Source organism: Chelonia mydas, chromosome 9, assembly GCF_015237465.2.
Source record: "Chelonia mydas isolate rCheMyd1 chromosome 9, rCheMyd1.pri.v2, whole genome shotgun sequence".
In the NCBI taxonomy this organism is placed as follows: Eukaryota; Metazoa; Chordata; order Testudines; family Cheloniidae; genus Chelonia; species Chelonia mydas.
Window position 1 is genome coordinate 35,861,068 of NC_057855.1, and position 23,474 is coordinate 35,884,541.

Consider the following 23,474-nt stretch of genomic DNA (forward strand, 5'->3'; position numbering starts at 1 on the left):
CACACACATGCTCTCTCATCTATAGCTATAAGCATGCAGGGATATTATATACTTTCAAGTCATCTCTGTGCCATTCAGAATAAAAATTTAATTTATCCTGGATTTTTAATGAAGTTCTATTGTAAGATTTGTACATTTTCCTCATGTCCTTTCTTTTACAAATCTACTTTGTAAGAAATTCATACACTTCACTAACCCATACAGAACACACCAAAGACCTTCCTATTGGTTAAATCGAGTGAGTTTTTTGTGAAGATATTAAATTTCATCCAGATGCCAAGACTTCGCAATCTGTGTTATTTAGCTATTCACTTCTAGAAGAGCGAGCTGTGACTTTGATTGAAAGTGGGTAAAATTTTGTGCAGTTCAATGTTCTTGGAATCTCTGGAACTGTTTTGGGCGGCTTTGAAAACTAGTTCAAGTTTGAACATCTCTATCCTTTGAGTTCAATGGCTTTTAGCTGTTCAATGGTGATTCAGTGAAAAACACACAGCTATGTTTTTCTAGCTGGAACAAGGGGGGTGCATTATATACAACAGGGTCAGATTCTGTGGTCTGTTAAGGTTGTTTTTCACTGAAAGTCAGCTTGGCTGGCCAGAGCTGGATTCCCTGAGCATAGAGGGTGTGGTTGCCCTAACAAATTTACAATCTGAGAGTTGATTGGCATCTTCTTAGCCCAGCTGGTAAGGGCTTGTTCTCTTACTGCTGAACATTATGGGTCCAGCCTCACTGAGGAATATGGTTCCTGTATTCATGAAGCCTGGTTTGTTGCAGGAGCAAATGTTGCCTTTACAAGCAGTTGGAGCTTTGCCAGCTCTGTGCAAGGTAGAAAATTCTAGAACAAATAAACTCTTGGAGAAAACTTGTCAAAACCATCATGTATGTGGTTCCAGATCCTGGAAAAATTCTGCATGCTTGGTAGACTTCAGGTACAACACAAACACTTATACCCATTACTCGGCCTAGTTCCAGCACATTGGTTAGTCAACTTAAGCAGCAGGTTGCATCTGGCCCAAATATCTTATTTTCCTTCAAACGTTCCTTAGTTATAAAAATTAGAGGAGATGCAGAATTATATCAGAGCAGAAGGATTTTTAAATGTTTTCATGCAGGTTTGGCAGTTCTCTAATGTTTAAATATTAATGTAAATGTAGGGAAGGAAAATGGATGTTTCACAGTGTGCTTTATGAGGTTCTTTCTTTTTATTTCCAGCAGAGAAACATCTTTCAGGACCAGGTAATGAAAGCAGCTCAAAGGATTGTGTTTCTTTTCTACTGCAAGATTCATGTTTGCTCTCTCTCCTTACATTTCCCATGCTTTGTTCAGGCAAACTTCCCAAAGCAAACAATAAGGAGTAGTGAGGGGGTAATGAAATAACAGACTATTCTCTCAGGAATAACTTTAGTTTGCCTACTGTTTTATCACAGCTCTTGGTACTTTGAGTTGGGAACATTTTGTTTGTTTTATTGTTTTAATTCCAAGTGGTAACCTCTGAGAAGTAAGAGATTGCCAAATGCTGAAAGCAGAAATAAATAATTCACCACATGGCACTGAAGAGATTAATTGTTTTGATGCACAGACAAACCCCTCCTGTCTGTATCTGAAGCATTCAGTGGCCCTTAGGAACCAGATGAGGAAACAGAGCTCCAGGGTACCTGCTTGAGAAACACCCCCTCTTGGCGGAAAACCTAAAATGATGGCTTGAGGTAAGTAGAAGGGAAAGGAATGCTTGTTTGGATCTTACCCATAAGTTTTTCTAATAATGCTGCAATATGGAAATGTAATTGACTTGTGTAAAAGTAAATGCCGAAATGAAAAGCTCAGTCCTGAAAAATGAAACCCTGAATGAATAAATCATTTGGGCTCTCTGAAGAGTTTGACAGCTTAATCCAAGCTCTCCTCGTGGTGAAAGATGGCAAAGAGGGATCCTATTGTTCACATGTATTTAAGTGCAGGATGAGCCCGCCACACTGGATTAATGGTTTCTCCTCTGCACAAGCAGCACTTGCCTTAGCTGCCTGGGGAGGAGCTGGGGACCTGCCGCAGGGAGAGGGTCATGGAGGGAAACACGCAGCTTATTCAGGTCATCCAGGAAATGCACTCGGAGATCAACAAGCTGGAGAGAGAAAATAGGGCCCTTCGGGTGGAACTGAAATTCAGCGGACAGAGGGCAACTAACCGGGAAGAAGGAGCAAGAGGACAAGGTGGAAATGGGGAAGCCAGAAGCCTCACTGATTCAGGGGAAGAGAGGGTCACTTCTCCAGTGGCCCTGCGTAGGAATGTCTCAGCCAGCTCAGCTCTGGCACTGCAGGAACAGAAAGGTACTGAAGAGTCACGATTACTATTGATAGTATTACTTTGCACTTAGTTTTCATTCAGGGATCACAAAGTGCTGCACTGTTGTTATATACCGACAGAGAATGGCAAACTGCCCTTGTTATGTACTTCGCCAACGTGGGTGAAGCCCTCTGGCCTTCATCAAGGACCCAATCTAGTAAAGCACTTAAACATGGACTTAACTTTGAGCCCTTCAGTGACTGCCCAAGTACTCACCTGTGTGAGTTAACTGAGCAGGATTTAATGCAAAAGACAGTACATTTGTTGACATACAAATGTGGAGAACTGGATACTGTACACATTTATGCTTGGGGTTTGCAGGTCTTTGTACAAAAATGTCCAATTAAGGCCTATCGTCTTTTTATTATATGTTTGCATGGTACTTAGTCCAATGGGGCCCTAATCCGTGACTGGGTATAAATAAATAATACAAATAATTAATCATAATTGTGTCACCACATTTTCCACATGTTTTTGACCCCTTTCAGAGGTTGCCATCTAGTAGGGTTTGTTGACAACCTGATGGAGGCTAAGATCCATACCCATGATGAAGTGCCTCTTGAGAGCATAGGTTTAAGTTAGGAAGAACATACATAAAAAGACTATAAGGAGATAAATTGATGGAAAGGTGTGGTGTAGGTGGTGCGGTCAAAGGGTATTAATGTATTTAAGTACAGTTGGTGACTGCATGGAATTGAATAACATACAGTCTGATCCAAAGCCCATTGAACTCAATGGAAAGTCTCCTATGTATTTCAAAAGGCTTTGGATCAGGCCCTTAAATGAGTACAAATTTGGGAAATAGCTTGGGAATAGTTAGCGACTCTTTCAGATGGGTGAACTGGTGAGCAAGAAGTTTTCCAGCTATCTTGCTTTCCCATATCTATATTTCTTGGAGGTGAGGGGTGTTTTCAAGGAAGAGTGTGTTTAACCCCTTTGGTCCCCATCCCCCCACAAATATTGTTAATGTTGAAAATAAATCTTAAACTTTGTTCATAAAATTTAAACACAATCAGATGGCATCGTCGTTCCAAGCATAAGGGCTCATGGCCTGCTCTAGTGCTTAAACAGCTGTGTGTCTCTAGGCCAGATTCTGAACCCCTTACTCCTACTGATGACCAGTTACTCATATCAGTGGTCCTACTGACTCCAGCAGTCCCAGCGACCCAGCATTATGAGTAAGGATTTCACACTCAGGCCATATGTAAATATCTTTTAGGCTTTTATTGGTCATTGGCTTTACACTCAAAATACAGGAAGGGATCTTTCGAAAGCAAAATAGCACATAACTCTCCATGGCCAAGTGCCCCTAACTGCCACTTCTGCTTAGGAAAATCTTCCTCAAATATATTTTCTTAGCATGTAGGACTTAATAATTTTGCTATTGGTTTTTAGTTTCCACATAATAAAAGTCTATGAAGCAGATGCGTCTATTTAATTTGGTTTTACCTCTATGATTTTGTGTCTGCTACACAGGTAATAGAATGATTGTTAGGCGTTATTCCATCTCTTCCTCTGTGCAATCTTTTTCTGGCCACAAACACCACAAAGCTGAGAAAAGACATCCAAGTAACAGAATCCTGGAGGTGCAGGGAATTGTCAAACCACCAGCGGGCTCCTCGGTGATAACCAACGAAGAAGAAAAAGGATCTGCAAAAATTCCAGCGGATTGCTTCTCCAGCAATAATTCTAGCAAAAAGAGATCTTTTCAAGAGCATGTTTATAAGTGCAGGTAGGTAATATTTACCTTTAAAGTGTAGGTTGCTTAGCAGTGTTACTTCCGCTTGATTTGATAATAAATGTGGGTACTTTGAATTCAAAGCTCTTTATTATGAGGATAACTTGTGAAATGTATGTGAGGCACAGGGGAAAATTCTGTCTCAGATAAGGGGCCTAAGCCTGTTCTCAGTGCAGTCAATGGCAAAACTCATATTGGTTTCAATGCAGGACTGACGCCTAACTAACAATTACAAAAAAAAAAAAAAAAAAAAATGAAATTCTGGCCCCATTGGGAGAAATCAATGGGAGTTTTATAGATTGGTGTGTTGTTCTGGCAAGCTAAGCTACACTTTTCTATTTGAATGAAAAGCATAAGGACATTAAGGAGATCCGGATTAACTTGTTGAAAGTTTGATTAATACATTTCACAGTTGATTTAGGTTTTTTACTGTAATTTGATTCTTTCCTGTCACTTGAAGCATTATAGGTTGACTTTGCACCTTGGGAAGCCTACTTGTACACTTTGCTAGGTACTAAATGAACTATAATTGCTCAGAAACAAGTCTTGGGTGTCACTGTCCACTGCTCAGTGAAAACCTCTCCAATATAAGGCAGCAATGAAAAATGTACACAAAAGTAGTTAGGATATCTAAAGTGTACAGTAGAAAATAATACTGGAAATATTATAATGTCATTATATAAACTGGTGATTTGCATTCAGCTAGAATAAGATGTTCAGTTTTGGTCACCCTATGCTAAAAAAATTAATAGTAGAACTAGAAGGAGTCCGGAGGTGAGTAACAAAAATGCCTACAAGCACAGAAAGTCTTGTGTATGAAAGGCTGAAGAAGACTGGGGGTAAAATATACAAAAGTGCATAAGTCCCATTTTAAAATGTCACTTAGGGCCAAATTTTTAAAGGTATTTACATACCTAAAGATGCACCTAGCACCCAGTGAGATTTTCAAAAGTGCCTAGGCATCTACCTCCTATTGATTTCAACCTAAGTCTCACTGAAAGTCAGTTGGGTCTTAGGCTCTTTTCAACAGGACTTTTAAGTGCTTTTGAACTGTTCACCATGGGGCTATTTAGTTTACAGAGGATATGAACAAGTGGGTACATGAAAGAGGTGCACAAAACAATGAATGGCATAGAGAAGATATTTACCTTTTCTCATAATCCAAGAAAAAAAGGAACATTTGATGAAAGTGAAAAGGTAACAGATCAAAAATATATATTTCCTAACAAATGCTTTGGGATCCATGGTTGAAAATTGCTATATAACTACTTGTTAGTCAAAGTAGTAGTATTGACTATTTTATTACTGCTTTTGAGAACACAGGAACTTCCATACCAGCTCAGAGCAATGGTCCAGCTAATATAGTATCCTATCTCCGATCAGTAGCCTGTGCTAGCTGCTTCAGAAGAAGGCGCAGGAAACAATTGTAAAATGGGAAACTGAGGCATGAGTCCACCCAATTTAGGCTTAATCAATTTTTAGCCTTTATTTATAAATGTTCTGACAAAGTCAGTGTCACTTACTGTTTCTGATCATATACCTATGACAGACAATAAGATAAGACGGAACAGGTAGGGGCCCAAGTTACTGAGTTCCAGGGGACAGTGAGGATCTCTACTTCATGATGGTCAATTCTATCTCTGGGCCGGTGTTCTCCAGTTTGGGCACTTGTCCATTTGGTTTGTATATATTAATTTATCCCATTCTGTCATCTATCATTCCACATACCCAATTATACATTTACCCAAACTTTCATAATTTGTTTTTCATTCTCCATTCTATGTTATTACAAATCAAACAGCACAACTCAATTATCCTTTTACCATGCAACATACATTGTCATGAACTAGTAACTAAACTAACAAAATGTAGCCTTCATTTTTACCATTCAGCAATTGTCCATCGTTTAGTATCATTGTTCAGTGCCCATGAAGCATCCTGAAGTATTTTTTTTATTTGAATAGGAAATTTATGGGGAACAGCGTGCCCTAATGTCAGCATATTATTATTTTTTTCAAACATATGTTTTTGGGGACTTTTGCTCAAAGTTAGCACTTATGTTTTGTAAATTATTAGAAAGCCTTGTCAGCAATTTTGCCTGTTGCATTTTGAGGGGCTTTGTGACAGGTGTCGGTCGGTCCTCCGAGCCCCTAGGGGCGATGGAGAGCAATGGTCTCCGTGGCAGGCCTCGGCCCCACCTCCCGGGCGTTGGGGAATTAGCGGGCAGGGGAGCGCCGGCATGAGTCAGTAGCGCACCCCTCGGGCAGGGGAGCGCCGGCACGAGTCAGTAGCGCGCCCCTCGGGCAGGGGAGCGCCGGCACGAGTCAGTAGCGCGCCCCTCGGGCAGGGGAGCGCCGGCACGAGTCAGTAGCGCGCCCCTCGGGCAGGGGAGCGCCGGCACGAGTCAGTAGCGCGCCCCTCGGGCAGGGGAGCGCCGGCACGAGTCAGTAGCGCGCCCCTCGGGCAGGGGAGCGCCGGCAGGGGAGCGCCGGGGTAGGGGAACGCAGGCCCACCCAACTCCACTGCGTTCCAGCCCAGGGCCCTGACAGTGGCGGGAGGCGAAGGTCCCGCCGCTGGGTCAGTGGGGCAATCCGCACCCGCTGACCAAACACACCCACCCCACGGTGTAGTTGGGCCCCTGGGCTACTTCCTACCCGGTCTCTCTCAGGCGGGTCGCTCCGGTCCCTCCATCTCCTCCGGGTATTCCGCTGAGGGCAGCTCCGGAACCTCCATCTCCTCCGGATAATCCGCTGCGGGCAGCCCCGGTTCCTCCGGATAATCCGCTGCGGGCAGCCCCGGTTCCTCCGGATAATCCGCTGCGGGCAGCCCCGGTTCCTCCGGGTATTCAGCGGCCGGCAGCCCTGGTTGCCACAGGCCTTCCCCCCGGTAAGGCTCCTCCTTGCCCAGGGCTTCGCCTGGGTCAGCAGCAGGATCGCGAGGGAGCAGCCAGCCGCCTGTGTCTGTCTCCCTCCCTGGTGCTCTCCTCACTGGGCAGAGGGTCCCGCCCTTTGTACTTCCTGCCCCACCCTTCCCCTTCCGGGGATTGGCGGAAGCTTGGCCTGGCCCCGACCACTCAGGCCCAGAGGGTGGCTCTTTACCCTCTGGTTCGGAGGGGAGCCACCCTGGCTCCCTACAGGCTTATTCAGCTAGGCCTAAGTCTTTAACTGTACCCCAACACAATTATGGATTATCTTAATTTATGAGGAAGTTTCTTCACAACCCCCATTAGTATGGTGATTGGCTTATGCCCTGAATCACAAAGCTTTGTCACTTATTTTTTTAAATGTTTTTGCCATGACTGGATGTTCCCATTACCCACGTAAATGTCTAATACTTTCTGTAATCCTAGTACACTCTTAGTATCAATGATATTTTGTGGCAATGAGTTCCACAGGCTAATTATACATCATTTTTACAAGCAATTCCATTCATTGTTCACTATGGGGGTTTCTTGCACCTTCCTCTGAAAGTATGGTCAGAGACAAGATGCTGGACTGGGGAGGACTAGACTTTGTTTTATCTGGTGTGGCAATTTCTTAAAGTAGTTGTAGAAATTAATAATACTGTGACTAAACATTAATATTTTGCATGTATATAGAGCTTTTGATCCACAGATCTCAAAACACTTTACACTCAGTACTGGAAAATAAACATTTTGCAAAGCAAATATGAGAGGTTACTGTAAAAAAGCAAAAGACTCATTAGAAGATGTTTTATTGATTCTCCTGGCTCTTGGATTTATAGCAAAACTACAAAGTATACAAAAGCCTGTTTAGAATCATTCACAGGCGCCACTCTGCCTGCACGCCATGGGCAGAATTTCCACTGACTTGCAGCAACGTGCCACACATGGAGCAGGTTATAAACATGGTTCCTTTTATTAAACTGCAGAAGCAAACCTTGACTTGAGGTCCAATCCTATGTGTACACTGCTCCAAAGCGGGTGGGGAAGGGCAGAGCAGGAAGAGAAGGCTTATGCTAAAGGACAGCGTGGTCTGCATACTGCCCTGCACTCCAGAGGCTGGGGGAGTGATTGTACATCCTGTGGTACAAACTGTGATCAAGCAGCACCTACACAGCATTCCGTGTACAGCGAAATGCCTAAATGGCACGGTCCCTAGCCCTTAGCATTCATCTTGCCATGATATGTATTCTCCATCTGTGTACAAGTTACAGGAAGGTGGTTAATACACAAGTTGAAAGATCACTTTAGCTTACAAATAATAGCCATGTGCTTTATACACACGGAAATGGAATGTAGCTTGTATGGTCAAAATTACTCTTTAACTCATAAAATTGACCTGAGTACAGAAGGTCCACATGAGACCTTTTGCACCACTTAAAGGGTTACCCATTAGGGTAACATTCAGGTCTATGCATAGGGTCCACACAATGACCATACACCACTTAAGTCCTATGTTGAAGACATAAGTAGGACTTAAGCAGTGCATAGGCCTGATGGTTAATCTCCATAGAGATTAATTTCACCCATAATGCAAGGCTTTGGTGAATTTAAGTAGAGCAAAAAGAATTGTTAAGGTCGTCTGCTCTGGGGCATATTTTATCCTGCAATAACTATTGGAGAAAAAATATTTCACCGTTTTCATGATTTTCTTTTCTCCTGTTGGCTTGAAGGACAGAGGAAAAGTGGCATTTACAGCAAAGGAGTGGGGGGCAGGGAGAGAGATAATTTGATCATTTATTCTCCAGATTTCTGATTTCTGAACATTTGAAGGGATATGTTTTAATTTTTACCAGGTATTCACTTGTGTGAGCAAAATTGAGGATGCACATACATAGTTGGAAGATGCAACTGTCTGTTTACCTTAAAACATTTTATAGCTGCTTGCACACTTTCAATAGTTGGACCTTTCTGTGCACAAGTATAAGACCATTGAAAGAATATGCAGGTATATGAGCACACACAGGTATGGGGAGGACACACCTGACAGATGATGCAATCATTTGTTCACTAAGTCTGTATACGTTTTGTAGACATACAAGTGGTATGTAGTCTTGGGGAATTTTCCCTTTTCTCACTGTTTTCTGCACACCCTGTACATTTATAGCAACTCATAATTCTTTCTCATTTTCTTCTAGGGGTAAAGTAAAGGCGGTTAGGTTCCTGTTACCAATGGACATGTCATCTTATTCCGAAAATCAAGGTTCTTTCAAATGCCCACAAAATCAGGACACAAAACAGTTAAGCACCATTATTGAAAAGGATATGTGAGCTGGTGAATTTTTAAAGGCCCATTGATTCTTGAGATAAACTAGCCTTAATGATAGCTGCGTGTCAGGTTATGTTTCTGCAAAGTGCTTTGGCAGGATGCCTTCGGAGAATCACTAAGACTGTGTTCCAGGTCACTGGCCTGTTGTTTAGCAAGAAAATGGAAGCCATGACAAAACCTGTCAGAAGCCTATATACTATGTTGAAATCCCTTGGTAACAATATACCACCACCAAGTATATTTTTGCAAGATCCACATACCTCAAGAACTACTTTTAAATAGCATATGTTGCAGTGTTACTGTTACCACGCAACACAATTTCTTATGTTTTGTTGTTGTTCCCATTGCTAGAAAAATATATATTTGAAATCACAAAATAGAAACAATTAAAGGACCTGCGAGTTTTTCTGTGTTTTCTGTAAAACCTTATAATAGAAATATAGCTGGGCTTCTGTGTTGAGAATAATATGTTAACAGTCATTTGAATATTTATAGGCATTCACCTTGACTGTCAATATCCCTTTTCTACTCATTTTCTGTGAATATTCTAGCGCATGAGGTACTGGCAAGAATGTTCACCTAAAATTGCATGAAGGGACTATTGAGAGAATAGAAACCATGACAGATCTTACTATGAAAATGCCATCAAGAGCCTGATTCTAAGTTATGCTCATCTGTTCAGCAACCAGAAACATACCATGTGTTCAGCTGTTTTGATTGGAATTCTGAATATCAAACGCTTGTAGTGAATTATTTGTGAACAAGCTCCAGATCAAGAATTATTTGCTGAAAATATTTAGCAAATAACTTCAAATACAGAGAAAATGTGAGGAAAAGGAAAAGTGGGGACAATTCATGACAAGGAAAAGAGGAAAAACTCATCAAGTAAATTATTTATTGTGAACTATTTACCCGCTCCAGTTATTTAAAGAAACAGACATTGCCAAAACATTGTTTAATTTGGCTGCAAATATTTACAGACTGGAATATTGCACATACAATCCTATTTCTCTATACACTGTCCAGGTGTATGCATATCACTAACCATAAGCACAAAGAGGAGGTGTTTATACACATGATTAATATAGTATGTGGCTACAGAAGGGATTTATTCCAACTGACTGCACTTAAACAACATATTTATCTGAATATTTTTAGAGCAATGACTGAGAGTTTACTCCATCAATTTACATTCAGCTAAATGTGTTCTTGTAAAAAAGTTTCTCACCATGTCTCATTTCTGAAATTTTAAAGTTTAGTTTGTTGTTTTTAGAAAAAAATCTTTTATATTCTCACTGAGATGAGATTGTGTGATCTCACTGCTCATGTTGTTTTTCATGTTCAATCTGGATCCAGTAATGCTTTGTAATGTTGCCAGTAGAACTGGGTGAACAGCTCAAAAACTGTTTCCATAGATAGTCACTCTAAGAAAAAACTGATTTCCTTTTGGCTCCATTTGTTCATGATTTGTGAACATGCCTGCAAATAAGTTTATTGGCAGGACAGCCCAATGAACAGCTAATTTTAGAAAATATTTGCCGAAAGTGACTTTTTATATTTGCAAACATAAGCTTTCTCTCACCAGAAACTAGATTCTAAGTGTACATCCAGTCAGGCTTGGATTGTGGAAAGCATCCCTAATCAGTGAGACTTTAGGACATGCTTAAGTGCTTTCCTGAATCAGAGCCACAGAACACTAGCAATGCCTCATGACCAATGGGCTCAACCAAAGCTAACCAACACAGCTTGAATTTTAAATGTCAGATCTTGCATGTAGACAGTGATTTCCATGTGGATGAGCTAAAAACTAAGAATTAGTTGTATAAATTATTTGGCAAATGATTTTGAATAATGAATATATCTGCAAGAACCATGGGCTACTCATCAAATATAAATGGAAAAAGTCTAAATTCATCAAACAAACTATACACTGTGAATTATTTACTAAGCTTTAGTCACCAGCCCTTTGAAAGGGGCTGTATTTCTGGCAAGAGTTTCACGTAACTATTGCAAATCTTTTGCCTAATTATTTTGAGCAGTTCAACTTTGACTTCTTTAGATCAATATCGGTTTCTGCTTCTACAATGTTTTTTTTATTATTATTTATTTGAGTGTTCCCTTTTCCTGCATATTTAAATATAAGTTACTTGAAAATGTAGGGTGAGGCTTTTAAAACAACTCAGTTAGGCTGCTTGAAAATAGGTACTATTTTGCACAAATAAATTAAAAACAAAATAAAATGTTTGTTTCAGTTGAAATGTTTCACTGGTTTTCTGATTTTTTTTCCCTGAATCAATTAGAAATATTTTTTTCTTTTAATGTGGAATCTAAATTAAAATGTTTGTTTATGAAAGTCACTGTCTGTGTTGCTTTTGAAACTGGGATTTAGACTCCTATGTCACTTAGATATTTTTGAAAATTGTATCCTTGTGATCTAACATCCTTAGACTCCTTTGAATATCCCAGGTTTAATGAGAATTGGGCATCCAAATCCCTTACACAATTTGAAAATCTCTCTGTGCCTTGGTTTCCTATCTGTAAAGTGGCAATCAGATTTCTTTTCTCTCACCCCTTTTCTGACATGTCTATTTAGATTGTAAGGTCGCTGGAGCCGAGACTGTCTCCTGCTAGGTGTATGTTCATTCCCTAGCACAATGGGGCTCTGATCACAGTAGAAGTAATAAATAATATGGCTGCAACCTAAAAATTAAATTTCCTTGTATATTTTTGTAAGTAAAATTTTATTGCTTCAATGTTCATAAGAAGTGGGGTGGGGGGAACAGAACCAATGAAAAAGTTACTGAAAAATGGGAAGGTTTTGAGAGTTTGGGACTGTTTTCCCCAGTTCTACTTGAAATTACATTGTTAATTATGGGTAAAAAATGTCTAAGGTGCCTAACTCCTCTAGGTGCTTTTGAAAATTTTAGCCCAGGTTCTTTTTTAGCAAGAAGTTTTGATTCTTTTGTAAGACCCTATGGGTGGGATTTTCAAAAGCACTTAGTTGATTTAGGAGCGCAAACCTGCACTAACTTCCCATAGTGTTTGTAAAAAGTCATGAATAGTGAAGTAAAACCCAAACTATTTATGTTGTGTGTCTAGTCCCCTTTATTTCAACATCTTTAGTGGTATTTGTTGCTTTAAGAACAACTGATGATGTGCAGCCATAATTTATTTTTAAAAACCAGGTGCCCATAGGATATCTTGGATGGATCTCCGTATGGGAGACATTAGAAGGACTTTGTATAAGAGAGTACATACTGAAGCCATTGCCCATGTACATTTAAAATACACAGACACACACACACACAGAGCATGAAATAAAACTTAACAGAATAAATCAGCGGTTCTCAAACTCCATTGCATCGTGACGCCCTTCCGACAACAAAAATTACTACATGACCCCAAAAAGGGGGACCGAAGCCTGAGTCCAGCCCCGCTGCCCCAAGGCCCCTGCAAGTCTAATACCAGCCCTGGGGACCCCATTAAAACAGGGTTGCAACCCACTTTGGGGTTCCAACCCACAGTTTGAGAACCCCTGGAATAAATTATTCAATAGCGCTTAGAATTGGACTAGTTACTAGCATTTAAAATATTTCACATCTTAAACATTCACAGTGTTTTCAGTGGAAAATGACCTAGTATAAATCAAATTTGCCTTACTGACTGCTGGTCTAGAGAGGTCTTCATGCGTGATGCAGTTGTGTGAGCTTCCAAACTGGAGAAGGGGCAAATGACATTATTCAGCCATTCAAGTGCTGATTCCCTTCCAGAGTGGAGCCCCATACTCTGCCCAGCGCTGAGCCTTGCATACTCACACCTCCTAGCAAGGAGATGACTGATAGCTGGTTACCTGGAAAAAAGATTTTTAAAGGGCTACACAGCATGAAGGCATCTTTTTGGTGGAGATCCACCAGGGAGAGCAAGGTAGCCTGCTCCCCTAACTCTCATCTCTTTTGGGATATCTCTTCCTCCACCCCCTTTCTTTCTTCTCTCTCTTTCTCGGGCACCTGTGATGTCTTCCCACTTTCTTCTCTGCCAGCTGTGCTGGGTTCTCTTTCTCTCTCCCCTGCCAACCCGCTCTCTCTTGCTCTTCCTATTAAGCTGCCCTCCCTTCTCTCCACTCCCTACTAGAGGATCTGCCCCTTCTCCTTCTGGGATAGCTGCCTGTGGGATCTCTCATTCCTCTTCTGTCCCTCTATGGCCTCCTTTCCTATGCCAGGGGGCCTGACATTGTTCCAGCTGTAAAGGCCCTGATGTTACGGGGATTGGGGAGAGTGCATCCTCTTCTTTCTCCAGTGAGGCACTCGGAGCAAGGGGAGCTGTCAAGACAGCTGAGGAACAACGAGAGGCAGCTGCTGACTGCCGCAGCCTTAGGATCCCTTGTTTCTAGTGGCCAGAGTGGAACATTGCCAGCAAAAGGAGTTTCACTCCCAATTGCCCAGGACCACTGGGGACCCAGAATGGTTAGCAAATCTTACAGCTGTCCGGTCCAAATTGGGAAAAGTGGCAAGAACACAGAACACTGTTCCACCATATGTGACTCTTTGAGAAAGGCTAATTAATTGTCTAGTAGGGCAGATAAATGCTTTCAGGACAGGTTGTCCTCTTACACCGACAAGACACCACTGATTTCACTGCCAGTCCCTCAGATTGAGAGTCAGTGTGAATGAGGAAAGAGTCAGGCCCTAGGTCTCTTGACAGATTTGTATATAAATACACGAGCACAGTTTGTCCATACTCAGTGTGGAAAGTAAAGGGCTCCAGGGTATCCAGAGTGAGAAGGGGTTTAGTAAGATGTAGCCTGGAATGCAGATGTCACAGATCTAAGGAACAACCCACCACCAAAGATTGCCCAGTTTTACAATAACAAAACTTAGGTCTCAGAGTAGCAGCCGTGTTAGTCTGTATTCGCAAAAAGAAAAGGAGTACTTGTGGCACGTTAGATATTTATATTTATATACATGATAAACATGTATAAACATGATAAACATGTATTTATATACATGATAAAACATGATAAACACCCATTTTTTCATGGTCTGTGTGTATATAAATCTCCTCACTGTATTTTCCACTTTATGCATCTGAGAAAGTGAGCTGTAGCTCACGAAAGCTTATGCTCAAATAAATTGGTTAGTCTCTAAGGTGCCACAAGTACTCCTTTTCTTTTTGCAAAACTTAGGTCTGTAACCTATAGCAGGTGTGGCCATCACCAAAACAATACACAGTTCTCAGAGAACAGGGGGGGCCGTGCTTAAAAACATACCAGTAATAAAACAGAGTTCAATTCTGACTGTCCCACAGTGCTCAGGTGTAGTGTCTAAAATGTTAATGTGCTAGGGCACGTGGCCAGACAAGTCATATTACTTTATTACATATTAACAGAAACATTTAACTTGGTGAAATAACATTACTTCCCTTTGGGTCTTCTTCAGAGGAAAGATTCCTTACAGAAGTCTCACATTCTTCTTCGGTATTTAAAAGAGATCTGAACATTTGCCTCTGATGCACCTATATACAGAGATGGAACTTTGATGCCCCGGAGAATGTCAGCACAGTAGCCACATTATCCACCCTGGTGACTACTTGCTCAAAGTGCATCAACGTGTATTCATGTTCACACATTATGTAGTTAAGGAATCCACAGTTGCAGACCTTAAATCAATTTGGGGGTGGAGTCTAAAGCCAACCCCCTGACCGGGGGCTGGTGTGTTACATCCACACTAGGATGGCTGCAGTGCAATAAGAGGAAAATTTTTGCCATGCACTATCTTGTTCACAGTCAGTATGTCCATCATGGCTCCTTTCTATGTCATAGGTCACAAATCCTTTTTTGGCAACTGTGCCTGTCATTTCTACCTGCCATTGTTGATCAAATGTAGTCTGAGGGTACATTAGAGTGGAGGTAAATCATCTAGCGAGCCTGAATCTCATTTTCTGCATTAGGGATGTGAAAGTAAAGAACTGCTTGTCTGGAGCAAAGTCATGCCCCATTGCTGGGCTCCAGATCTTTATTTATCTTGTTTAGGTGGGGAGGGATGCTCAGAAATAAATTGAAATCCACTTATATCCCACTTAAACCTGACTTAGAGGACTCAAGTGGTGCATAGACCTTGTACTGGCCCTCTGCACGGGGTGAACTGGGATCAAAATGCTTTTATATTCAGCAGTGCGTTTCCTTTTAAGGTCTTCTAAGTGCAGCACAAATGCAGGTATAAAAACTATAAACTGATGTGTGGCCCATAAATACTAAAAAGCAAAAACCATCTTTATTTTGAAATGGAAATACTGATTTTATTAAATCCAAGTCCATCTCTGCTATCAGGACATGATATATTCCCCTGCAGAGAACATGTCAGTTATTAAACTGGAATCAAAGTTAGGATGTGGGCCAAATTCTGCTCACCTTGCTCAGGCGAGTGGTCAGTTCTATTGGAGTCAAGACAGTTGTCACTTCAGGGCATTTTTCTTTTATTATGAATGCTCATTAGAGCAGGGATGTCACTAGTCACATGAGTCCAACCTTTCCTGTCTCAATGTACTTTGACCACTGGATGGGAACCCAAGAACGTGAACATAATTGGTACAAGGGGAAGGAAAGTAGGAGAAATATGTCGCTTGCTGTGGAGCACCCCATGTCCAAGGCATCTTGCGTCATCTCATGTTTATATACTACAATTAAATTATGTAAATACCATAATAAAAAAAATTGTGAGATCCTCCATAGTTTTGTATTTTTTGCAAGTACTGAAGAAATGTCATTTTTACAAAACCCCTGTACTAATTGCTATACAAAATCAGTACCCAGATAGCAAAATGAAGTAGATTGTAATGTACTTACCCCGTTTAACTTTAAAAGTCAGCAGCTTAAATTAAATTGCAAAAATTGGATCTGACATTTCTGTTCTGTGGTTCTTCAGGTGCTGATTTGATTCTTTCCTGGTTGGGTAGATAAGGATCACTGCCTGGCTGCTGGTCACCATGGAGACATCCGTAGCTTTCAAAGTCATGTGTTTTGCCTGTAAAGAAATGTTCCTTCTGCGTGAGCTCTTAATTACCATAGATGGACCGGTAGGTGTGTGAGGCCTATCCAAGGGGTGTGAATGTTATATTACTGGTTACACATGAGCGGAGCAGAGGTAAAGGGAGATGTATTTTTTTAAGTCTGTTTAAGAGCCATAAAATATTTTTGTTCTGTACATAGGATTGCAGGATTCATCAAATCTGATATTCTGCTTCCAGCATTGGCCAGGACCTGCAACTTCACAGGAAGCATCTGATAAACTGTGCAACACTGTACATGAGGGAATAAATCCTTCCTAACCACAGGTGATTGGCTTGTTCCTTAAGGCATAATATTTGACCTTACCATTAATTAACCTTACCACTCATAACCAGGAAAAACACAAACAAGCCAGTTTCCAGTACTTAGGGAATGCACAATTAATGGGGGCACCTGATTTGCAGAAGACCCCCATGTTTGAGGAATTAATCCTGAGTGCATTTGGGTCAAAAGAGACTGAGGAGATGGGACCAACGGATAAAGTTACAGAAGGTTGGGGTGGGAATCAGAGCTCCCCATCCCGTCTCTGGCAAAGATGACTCATGCACCCCCACAGAGCCCTTTCGTCTGTATGGTTTGGGTTAGCCGCTCCCCCTCCTCCTTGGCTGGTGCAGTGAGAACACCCTTTCCCGCTTCACTCGGCTTTGACCACTGCACGGGATCCAAGAAACAACTTCATTGGGCCTTCAAAATCTTAAAGATAATGGTAGTAATAATAGTCTCATTGTGACCTTCTTTCTTCCTAGCCCATCCCTGAAGCCTGGGATTACTGTGAAGATGGCTATGGTCAGCCCCAAACAATGTGCAGGATGGTTAGCCTTAAGCAGCCACTGATGTGAGGAGTCCCATTGATATAATGCATCTGTATGTAAGCAATGACTGTTCACATGAGTAATATAGTCAGTTTGCAGGATCAAGTCTCAAATGCTTTCTAATTCCGCTATTTGAATATTCAGTAACAAAGAAAATACCTGTTAAATCCATAAATCTTTCTTGACTTCTTCCTTTGTAACTGGCTTGTGTTTCTGTAAGACCATCAATGTATTTCATTGCTATGGTTGGAGGCTGATACTGGTCTGAACTGAGCTGCATAGCTGAGGAAAGATGGGAACAAATATTTACTTTAACTGGAATTAAAAGACTGTGGAAAGAATTGGTTTTCTGTTATGCCAACTCTACCTTGCTGACATGAACTTTGTATCATTTTGATCCTGGACTCATGAAAGGACTGAACAGATCCATGGTCAGAATCTGATTCCTTTATTGGGTTTCCCATGATCTCATTCTCAGTTGCAGTCCTGTTTCTAATCAGGAAATACGTATACATTTTCCCTTTGCCCTTCACTTCAATCTCTCCTCTTTCGGTCATCTCAAAATTTTTGTCCTTTAGGCAGCTAGAACAACAATAACAATTACATTAAAAGGGGCTTATACAGATCAAAAATTATCAGCTTCTGAGCCTTCTCCTCTCAGAATAACATGGTGTATACCAGCAATTAAACTAAAACAGGTAGAGAGACCAGGATAGTCCAGTTGTGGTTCCCTACAAATAACTGAGAGAAGGATTTTGCTCTGAAGCTGGTTTTTGTATTCAGAACAAGGCTTCATTTGCTTATGTATTTATACACAAAGTGTGTGATCCAAAGCCCACTGGAGTCAATGAATTTAATCGACTTTGTCTCAGACTTTAATAAAGTTTAACAAAATCAAATTCTCACTTGATATGTAGGGTTCTTACTGTCCATGAAGCCAGAGTAAAATATACATGAGTGATTGAGGCGGGATTTACCTGCCAATTAGAGCTTTATATAGAGCGGGTATAGGGTGATATGAAATTGTCCATATCATGAGTTGGACTAATTCTTCTTCCCTAATGTCGTTTAACTAAGTATTTCTGATGGCAAACTTCATCTATTACATACCAGAAATTATCATTATGCTTCAGACTTGGATGAACAGAGTTCAGTCTTTTATTTTTAGAAAATAGAGAGCAAAAACTAGGGAAAGGGGTCAATTAAGTCATTCTTTAGGTGAACAAAAGCTCTGATTTTATAAACAACATGGAGGTGTAGTGTAAAGGTTTTATTGGCATTGAGAAAGCTGTATTCCTCATGGGTGGAAAAAATACAGTGGTTTATATAGCTCATGCTAAATAAATCCCAATAAAACCGTTATATCACAAGTTATCGGCCCAGTACAGGGATAAATGGATGAAATTCTATGGCTTATTTTAAGCAGGTCAGCCTAGATGATCTAATGAGCCTTTATATCACACCATTATGTAGTATGTTTTCACATGAGATATGGAAAAATATTTTTGAAATATTTTACTCTAAAATGTAGAATCAGAGTAATCTGTCTTTGTGCAGGGACTGTAAATTTCACCCTCATGTAATTGCCTCAAAATAATTTTGACAAATAAAACTGTTTTACAAGAACTGATTATTGTAATGAAATATTTGTTAAAACTGAGTAAGTTATGGAAGACAATGGGATTTACATCTAAAACCCAATGCAAAATTTTCCAGCAAAGCTGTAAAGAAGAAGGAGCATTACTGTAGCTACTCACTAATAGGTAGTGGGGCTAAGGTGAATTTTACTTGGAATCCCATGACTCTCCATCCGGGAAGCTATATTCACGGTGTCTCCAAACAAGCAATAACGAGGCATCTTTTCTCCAACTACTCCAGCCAGGACAGGACCTGTGTGGATTCCAACTCTAATCTTTACAAAGACACAAAGAAACCCAGAATATCACCTATTTAATGTACGTTTAAAATGTTAAACAGCCATCTATCCATTAATCCTAATATAGTGGGGCGCACCTCTGAAAAATCAGGCAACTTATTAAAATGTGGCTCTAGGGGACTTGCCCAAGGTCACAAAGGAACAGAACACAGTTCTGTTGAGTCCCAGACCAGTGCATTTACCACACAACAACGCTTTCACCCGAATAGCACTTGGAAATATGTACATCTCTGTGGTACTGACTCACTTGGATAGGATTTCCAGAAACCGGATTCTTCACTTCTTTGGCTGCTATGATTATTCCCAGGGCAAAGTTGGCAACTCGCTCAGCATGAGTAGATACAGGCACAGGGACACCTCCTACCACCATGTAGGCATCGCCTATTGTCTCCACCTTTAATATTTAGGGAAACACAGATGAGTCTTCTAAATACTTCTAATTCAGCATAGGATTTCTTGTGCATAAAGATATCAAGAATTCACTATTAGGATGCCGCCCAATGTCCAGCAAGCTTATTTCCATCCATCTAAAGGCAGTACCGTTTAATATCACAGTGGTAGAAGTATATGCCCCTATAACAGACAAATTGCAAATTGAAGGTTTTTACAATCAGCTGCACGACATCATCTATAAGGTACACAAGAAAGATATCCTGATTGTACAGGGAGATTGAAATGCTAAAGTGGGTACTGACACACAGGTAGATTGGCGAGATTATTGTGGCTCTTTCTGTAATGCGGTAACCAATAGGAGAGGATTGAGACTTTTGGAGTTTGCCAGCTATAACAATCTGGTTCTTGCAAACACATTAGGAGCACATAAAGCATCCAGATGATCAACATCGCATGCACCTAATGGTCTATATCACAGCCAGATCGACTACATCATGGTGCAAAACTGATTTTGTTCTGGGATTAACAGAGCTAAAACAAGGAGCTTCCCCGGTGCTGATATTGGAAGTGATCACGACCTTGTGATGCTAAATTTTTGGCTGCCTCTAAGGAAAATCGTCATGCCACAGTTCACCAGAACCAACTTTGACTTAGAAAGACTCAGAGACCGAAACATTGCAGAGTCATTCCAAGCAATGATTGGCGGAAAATTTGCCCCACTGCTTGCTCTAGAGGAAGATGTAGAAACAATGACCAACAATTTCAACACGGTAATGAATGAGGCAGCAATGAACATCCTTGGGAAACACCATAAGAAGACAAAACCCTGGGTCACAAATGAAATACTACAGATGTGTGACATTAGAAGAGAACTTAAGAGAGACAAGAACAGCACTGAGGGAGCTGATAAGTACAGAGCGATTGGCAGAAAGATCAAGAAAGGAATGAAGGTGGCCAAGGAGATATGGATTGAAAAACAATGCTCTAAAATTGAAAAGTGTATCAATAATGAAAGTAGCAAACGAGCCTTCCAGGTTCTAAAAGATCTGATGAAGAAAAGATGGACCAAAGCTAATGCAATTCAAGACAAAGAAGGGAACAGTCTTCCAGAAGAAAGGGACATCATCAACAGGTGGACAAACTACTGCTCTGATCTATACAACCACCAGACAAATGGAGATCCTAGAGTCTTAGACAGCCCAGATTCAACAGAAGAGGATGATTTTCCAATACTGCATGAAGAAGTGGAGACAGCGGTGAAATCACTCAAGAACAGAAAGGAAACAGGTATTGACAACATCCCAGCCGAACTGATGAAATTCATAGGAGAAATAGTAATAGATGTACTCACCAAGATCTGCTACAAGATCTGGCAGACCGGTGAGTGGTCTTCCACATGGACACAGTCACTAATCGTCACTCTGCCAAAGAAAGGCAACCTGCAATTGTGTCAAAATTACCAGACCATAAGCTTAATTAGCCATCCCAGCAAAGTGATGTTGAAAGTCATATTGAACAGATTGAAGCCACAAGTGGAGAATATCATTGCTGAAGAACAGGCTGGCTTTCATGCTGGAAGAAGTACCACAGAACAGATTTTCAACCTTCGTGTTCTATGTGAGAAGTACTTACGACACCAGCAGGACATCTACCACGTCTTTGTTGACTTCAAGAAGGCATTTGACAGGGTAGGTCACAAAGCTCTCTGGGCAACCATGAAGAAGTACAATGTTGGTCGTAAGCTTATTCTTATCATTAAACAACTGTATGCCAAGGCCAGCAGTGCAGTTCTCGTCAATGGCACAATAGGACAGTGGTTTCGCATCACTGTTGGAGTCTGGTAAGGCTGCCTTCTTTTGCCCACGCTGTTGAACATCTACTTGGAGCGCATAATGACTGATCTCCTAGAATATCACATATGCACAGTCAGCATTGGGGGGCGAACAATCGCAAATCTTCAGTATGCTGTTGACATTGATGGCCTGGCAGGCAGCAAAGATGAACTTGCCAACCTTGTGAAACAATTGGATGAAACCTCTGCAAAATACGGCATGGAAATCAGTACAGAGAAAACAAGCTGATGATGAACAAATGTGATGGGATCAGCTCACCTATCACTGTCAGTGGACAAGAGCTGGAGACAGTGAAACAGTTCAAGTATTTGGGGGCAATTATCACTGATGAAGGATCCAAAGCAGAAATTCTGGCAAGAACTGCGCAAACAACAGCAGAAGTGGCAAAGCTAAAGCCAATTTGGAGGAATAAGAACATCCCCCTAGAATCCAAACTGAAACTGCTGCATGCATTGGTCATCTCCATTTTTCTGTATGCATGCGAGACATGGACCCTTATGGCAGAACTTGAATTGAAAATACAGGTACTAGAGATGAGATACTTCTGTAAAATCCTGGGCATCTCCTGCTTTGACCACGTCACTAATGAAGAGGTCCGCAACATCATCACTCAATGCTCGGGGTCACATGAAGATCTCTTGATGACCAGGAAGAAGCGCAAGCTGAAGTGGTACAGCCATGTAACAAGATCATCTGGCCTATCCAAGATCATCCTCCAAAGGACAGTACAGAGGAAGAGAAGAAGAGGTAGATAGAAGAAATGGATTGACAACATAAAAGAGTGGACAGGAATGGACTTCACAGAGACTCAAGCACTGACACAATCATCGGGGTGGAGACAATTGGTTGATTGCTCATCAATGATGGTGCCCCAACGACCAATGCAGTTATTGGAGCAATGACGATTCATAGATGGCTGGCTAATTCACAAATTGAATTTTAAAAGGATATTTTAGGGGGAAATGTAAATGAGGGGCTATTCTTCAGTGACACTTACTATTAAACTAGTCAAATGATAGTTTAGAAAAACAATCCAAATGTTAGGAATACATTAAATTGCAGTGTGAAGCAGCCTGTGTGGTGCTGGTCTGTCATAACCTTCTTTACAAAAGGACCAGACTGTCTTTCTGCAACCTATGGATTTCCCATAGTCTCTATTATGGACAAAGTCTGTAGTCCTTACTCAGGCATAGATCCCATTGTAGTGAGTGGAAGTTGTGCTTAAGAAAGTACTTCAGGATTTGGCCCTGGAAACAAATTATGGAGAGCCCATGCCAGGAATATAAGAAGGTTGTTTGAACCACAGAAATCCCAAAAGTATTAAATTCATTGTACAAAGCCGTTATGCTGTGAAGAAATTCTCTAAACAACTCTTAGGACGTTTCAGTGTTTCATTCATTATCATTACATGAATGATTAGCTTAAATTGGATTTACTGGTGGTTTTTTCCTGAACGCCAGTAATATAGCAAGCACTAAATTCCTAATGAGCTGCCCATTAACATAACCACTTAAAACAATATCGTGTGCTAGGCATGAAAACTGTGTAGCTATAGATAGCTCCCATCAAGGTAGTCCACTTAATGATAATGCCAGTTATTATTTACTATAGTAAATTTAAAAAAAAAACAGCCAAAGTCACTAATGCAAATAGATATTCTAATTATATTTATGCTGTGCCAAGAGATTTTCTTTAATTGGATTTTTTCATAACTTCCGACATTTATTAGTTCGGGCTAGGTAAGTGCCTTTGATCAGTTTCAAGAATTCATTCCCTCCTGGGAACCTTGAAACTGTAACCTACTCTTCCCTCAAGCTCCCATGGGTTTAACTGGGAGTTTTGCCTGAGTAAGGAATGAGTAAGGACTTTAAGATTTGGCTCTACTTGCATAAATATTTGCAACTGTAGGGGGAGGGATATAAATTTCAGGCCAGATGTTCAGACTTCAGAAGTCCATGGAGCCAAGCCGATTATGCCAGCCACGATCTGGCCCTTAAAAGCAGACTAGAGAGAAAATACCCACGTTCCATTTTGATGAAAGTTTCATCTCTAAGTTGTTAATTGGATCTAGCTGATAATGTTACTGCCAGAAAAAGAGGATACTTAAAAAG

The 23,474-nt window shown here is 40.9% G+C and overlaps 2 protein-coding genes across 5 annotated transcripts in view; one reads left to right on the forward strand and one right to left on the reverse strand.

Annotated features, from left to right (window-relative positions):
- The window catches only part of LOC114019134 (putative coiled-coil domain-containing protein 195), a 29,309-nt gene extending 19,086 nt beyond the window's left edge, over positions 1-10,223 (forward strand). Inside the window, exons 3-5 of one of the 3 annotated variants that reach the window (XR_006283957.1) lie at positions 1,213-1,236; positions 1,580-1,706; positions 3,814-3,939. Coding sequence is in view for 1 of the 3 variants with exons in the window: in XM_027820672.3 (XP_027676473.2) it covers positions 2,057-2,321; positions 3,814-4,069; positions 9,176-9,308 (654 nt within the window). In the remaining 2 variants the exon portion in view is untranslated. Of the gene's footprint in view, positions 1-1,212; positions 1,237-1,579; positions 1,707-1,859; positions 2,322-3,813; positions 4,070-9,175 lie in introns of those variants that run through there. The other 2 variants (XM_027820672.3, XR_006283958.1) reach the window with 2 other exon arrangements.
- A 1,223-nt stretch (positions 10,224-11,446) lies between these two features.
- The window catches only part of LOC102948195 (guanylate cyclase soluble subunit beta-2), a 30,066-nt gene continuing 18,038 nt past the window's right edge, over positions 11,447-23,474 (reverse strand). Inside the window, exons 12-17 of one of the 2 annotated variants that reach the window (XM_037908986.2) lie at positions 19,365-19,511; positions 18,939-19,093; positions 17,549-17,763; positions 17,341-17,463; positions 16,148-16,325; positions 11,447-13,156 (exon numbers count right to left, since the gene is read on the reverse strand). In XM_037908986.2, the coding sequence (XP_037764914.1) occupies positions 16,174-16,325; positions 17,341-17,463; positions 17,549-17,763; positions 18,939-19,093; positions 19,365-19,511 (792 nt within the window). In that variant the 3' untranslated portion in view covers positions 11,447-13,156; positions 16,148-16,173. Of the gene's footprint in view, positions 13,157-14,376; positions 14,818-16,147; positions 16,326-17,340; positions 17,464-17,548; positions 17,764-18,938; positions 19,094-19,364; positions 19,512-23,474 lie in introns of those variants that run through there. The other variant, XM_043522888.1, reaches the window with a different exon arrangement.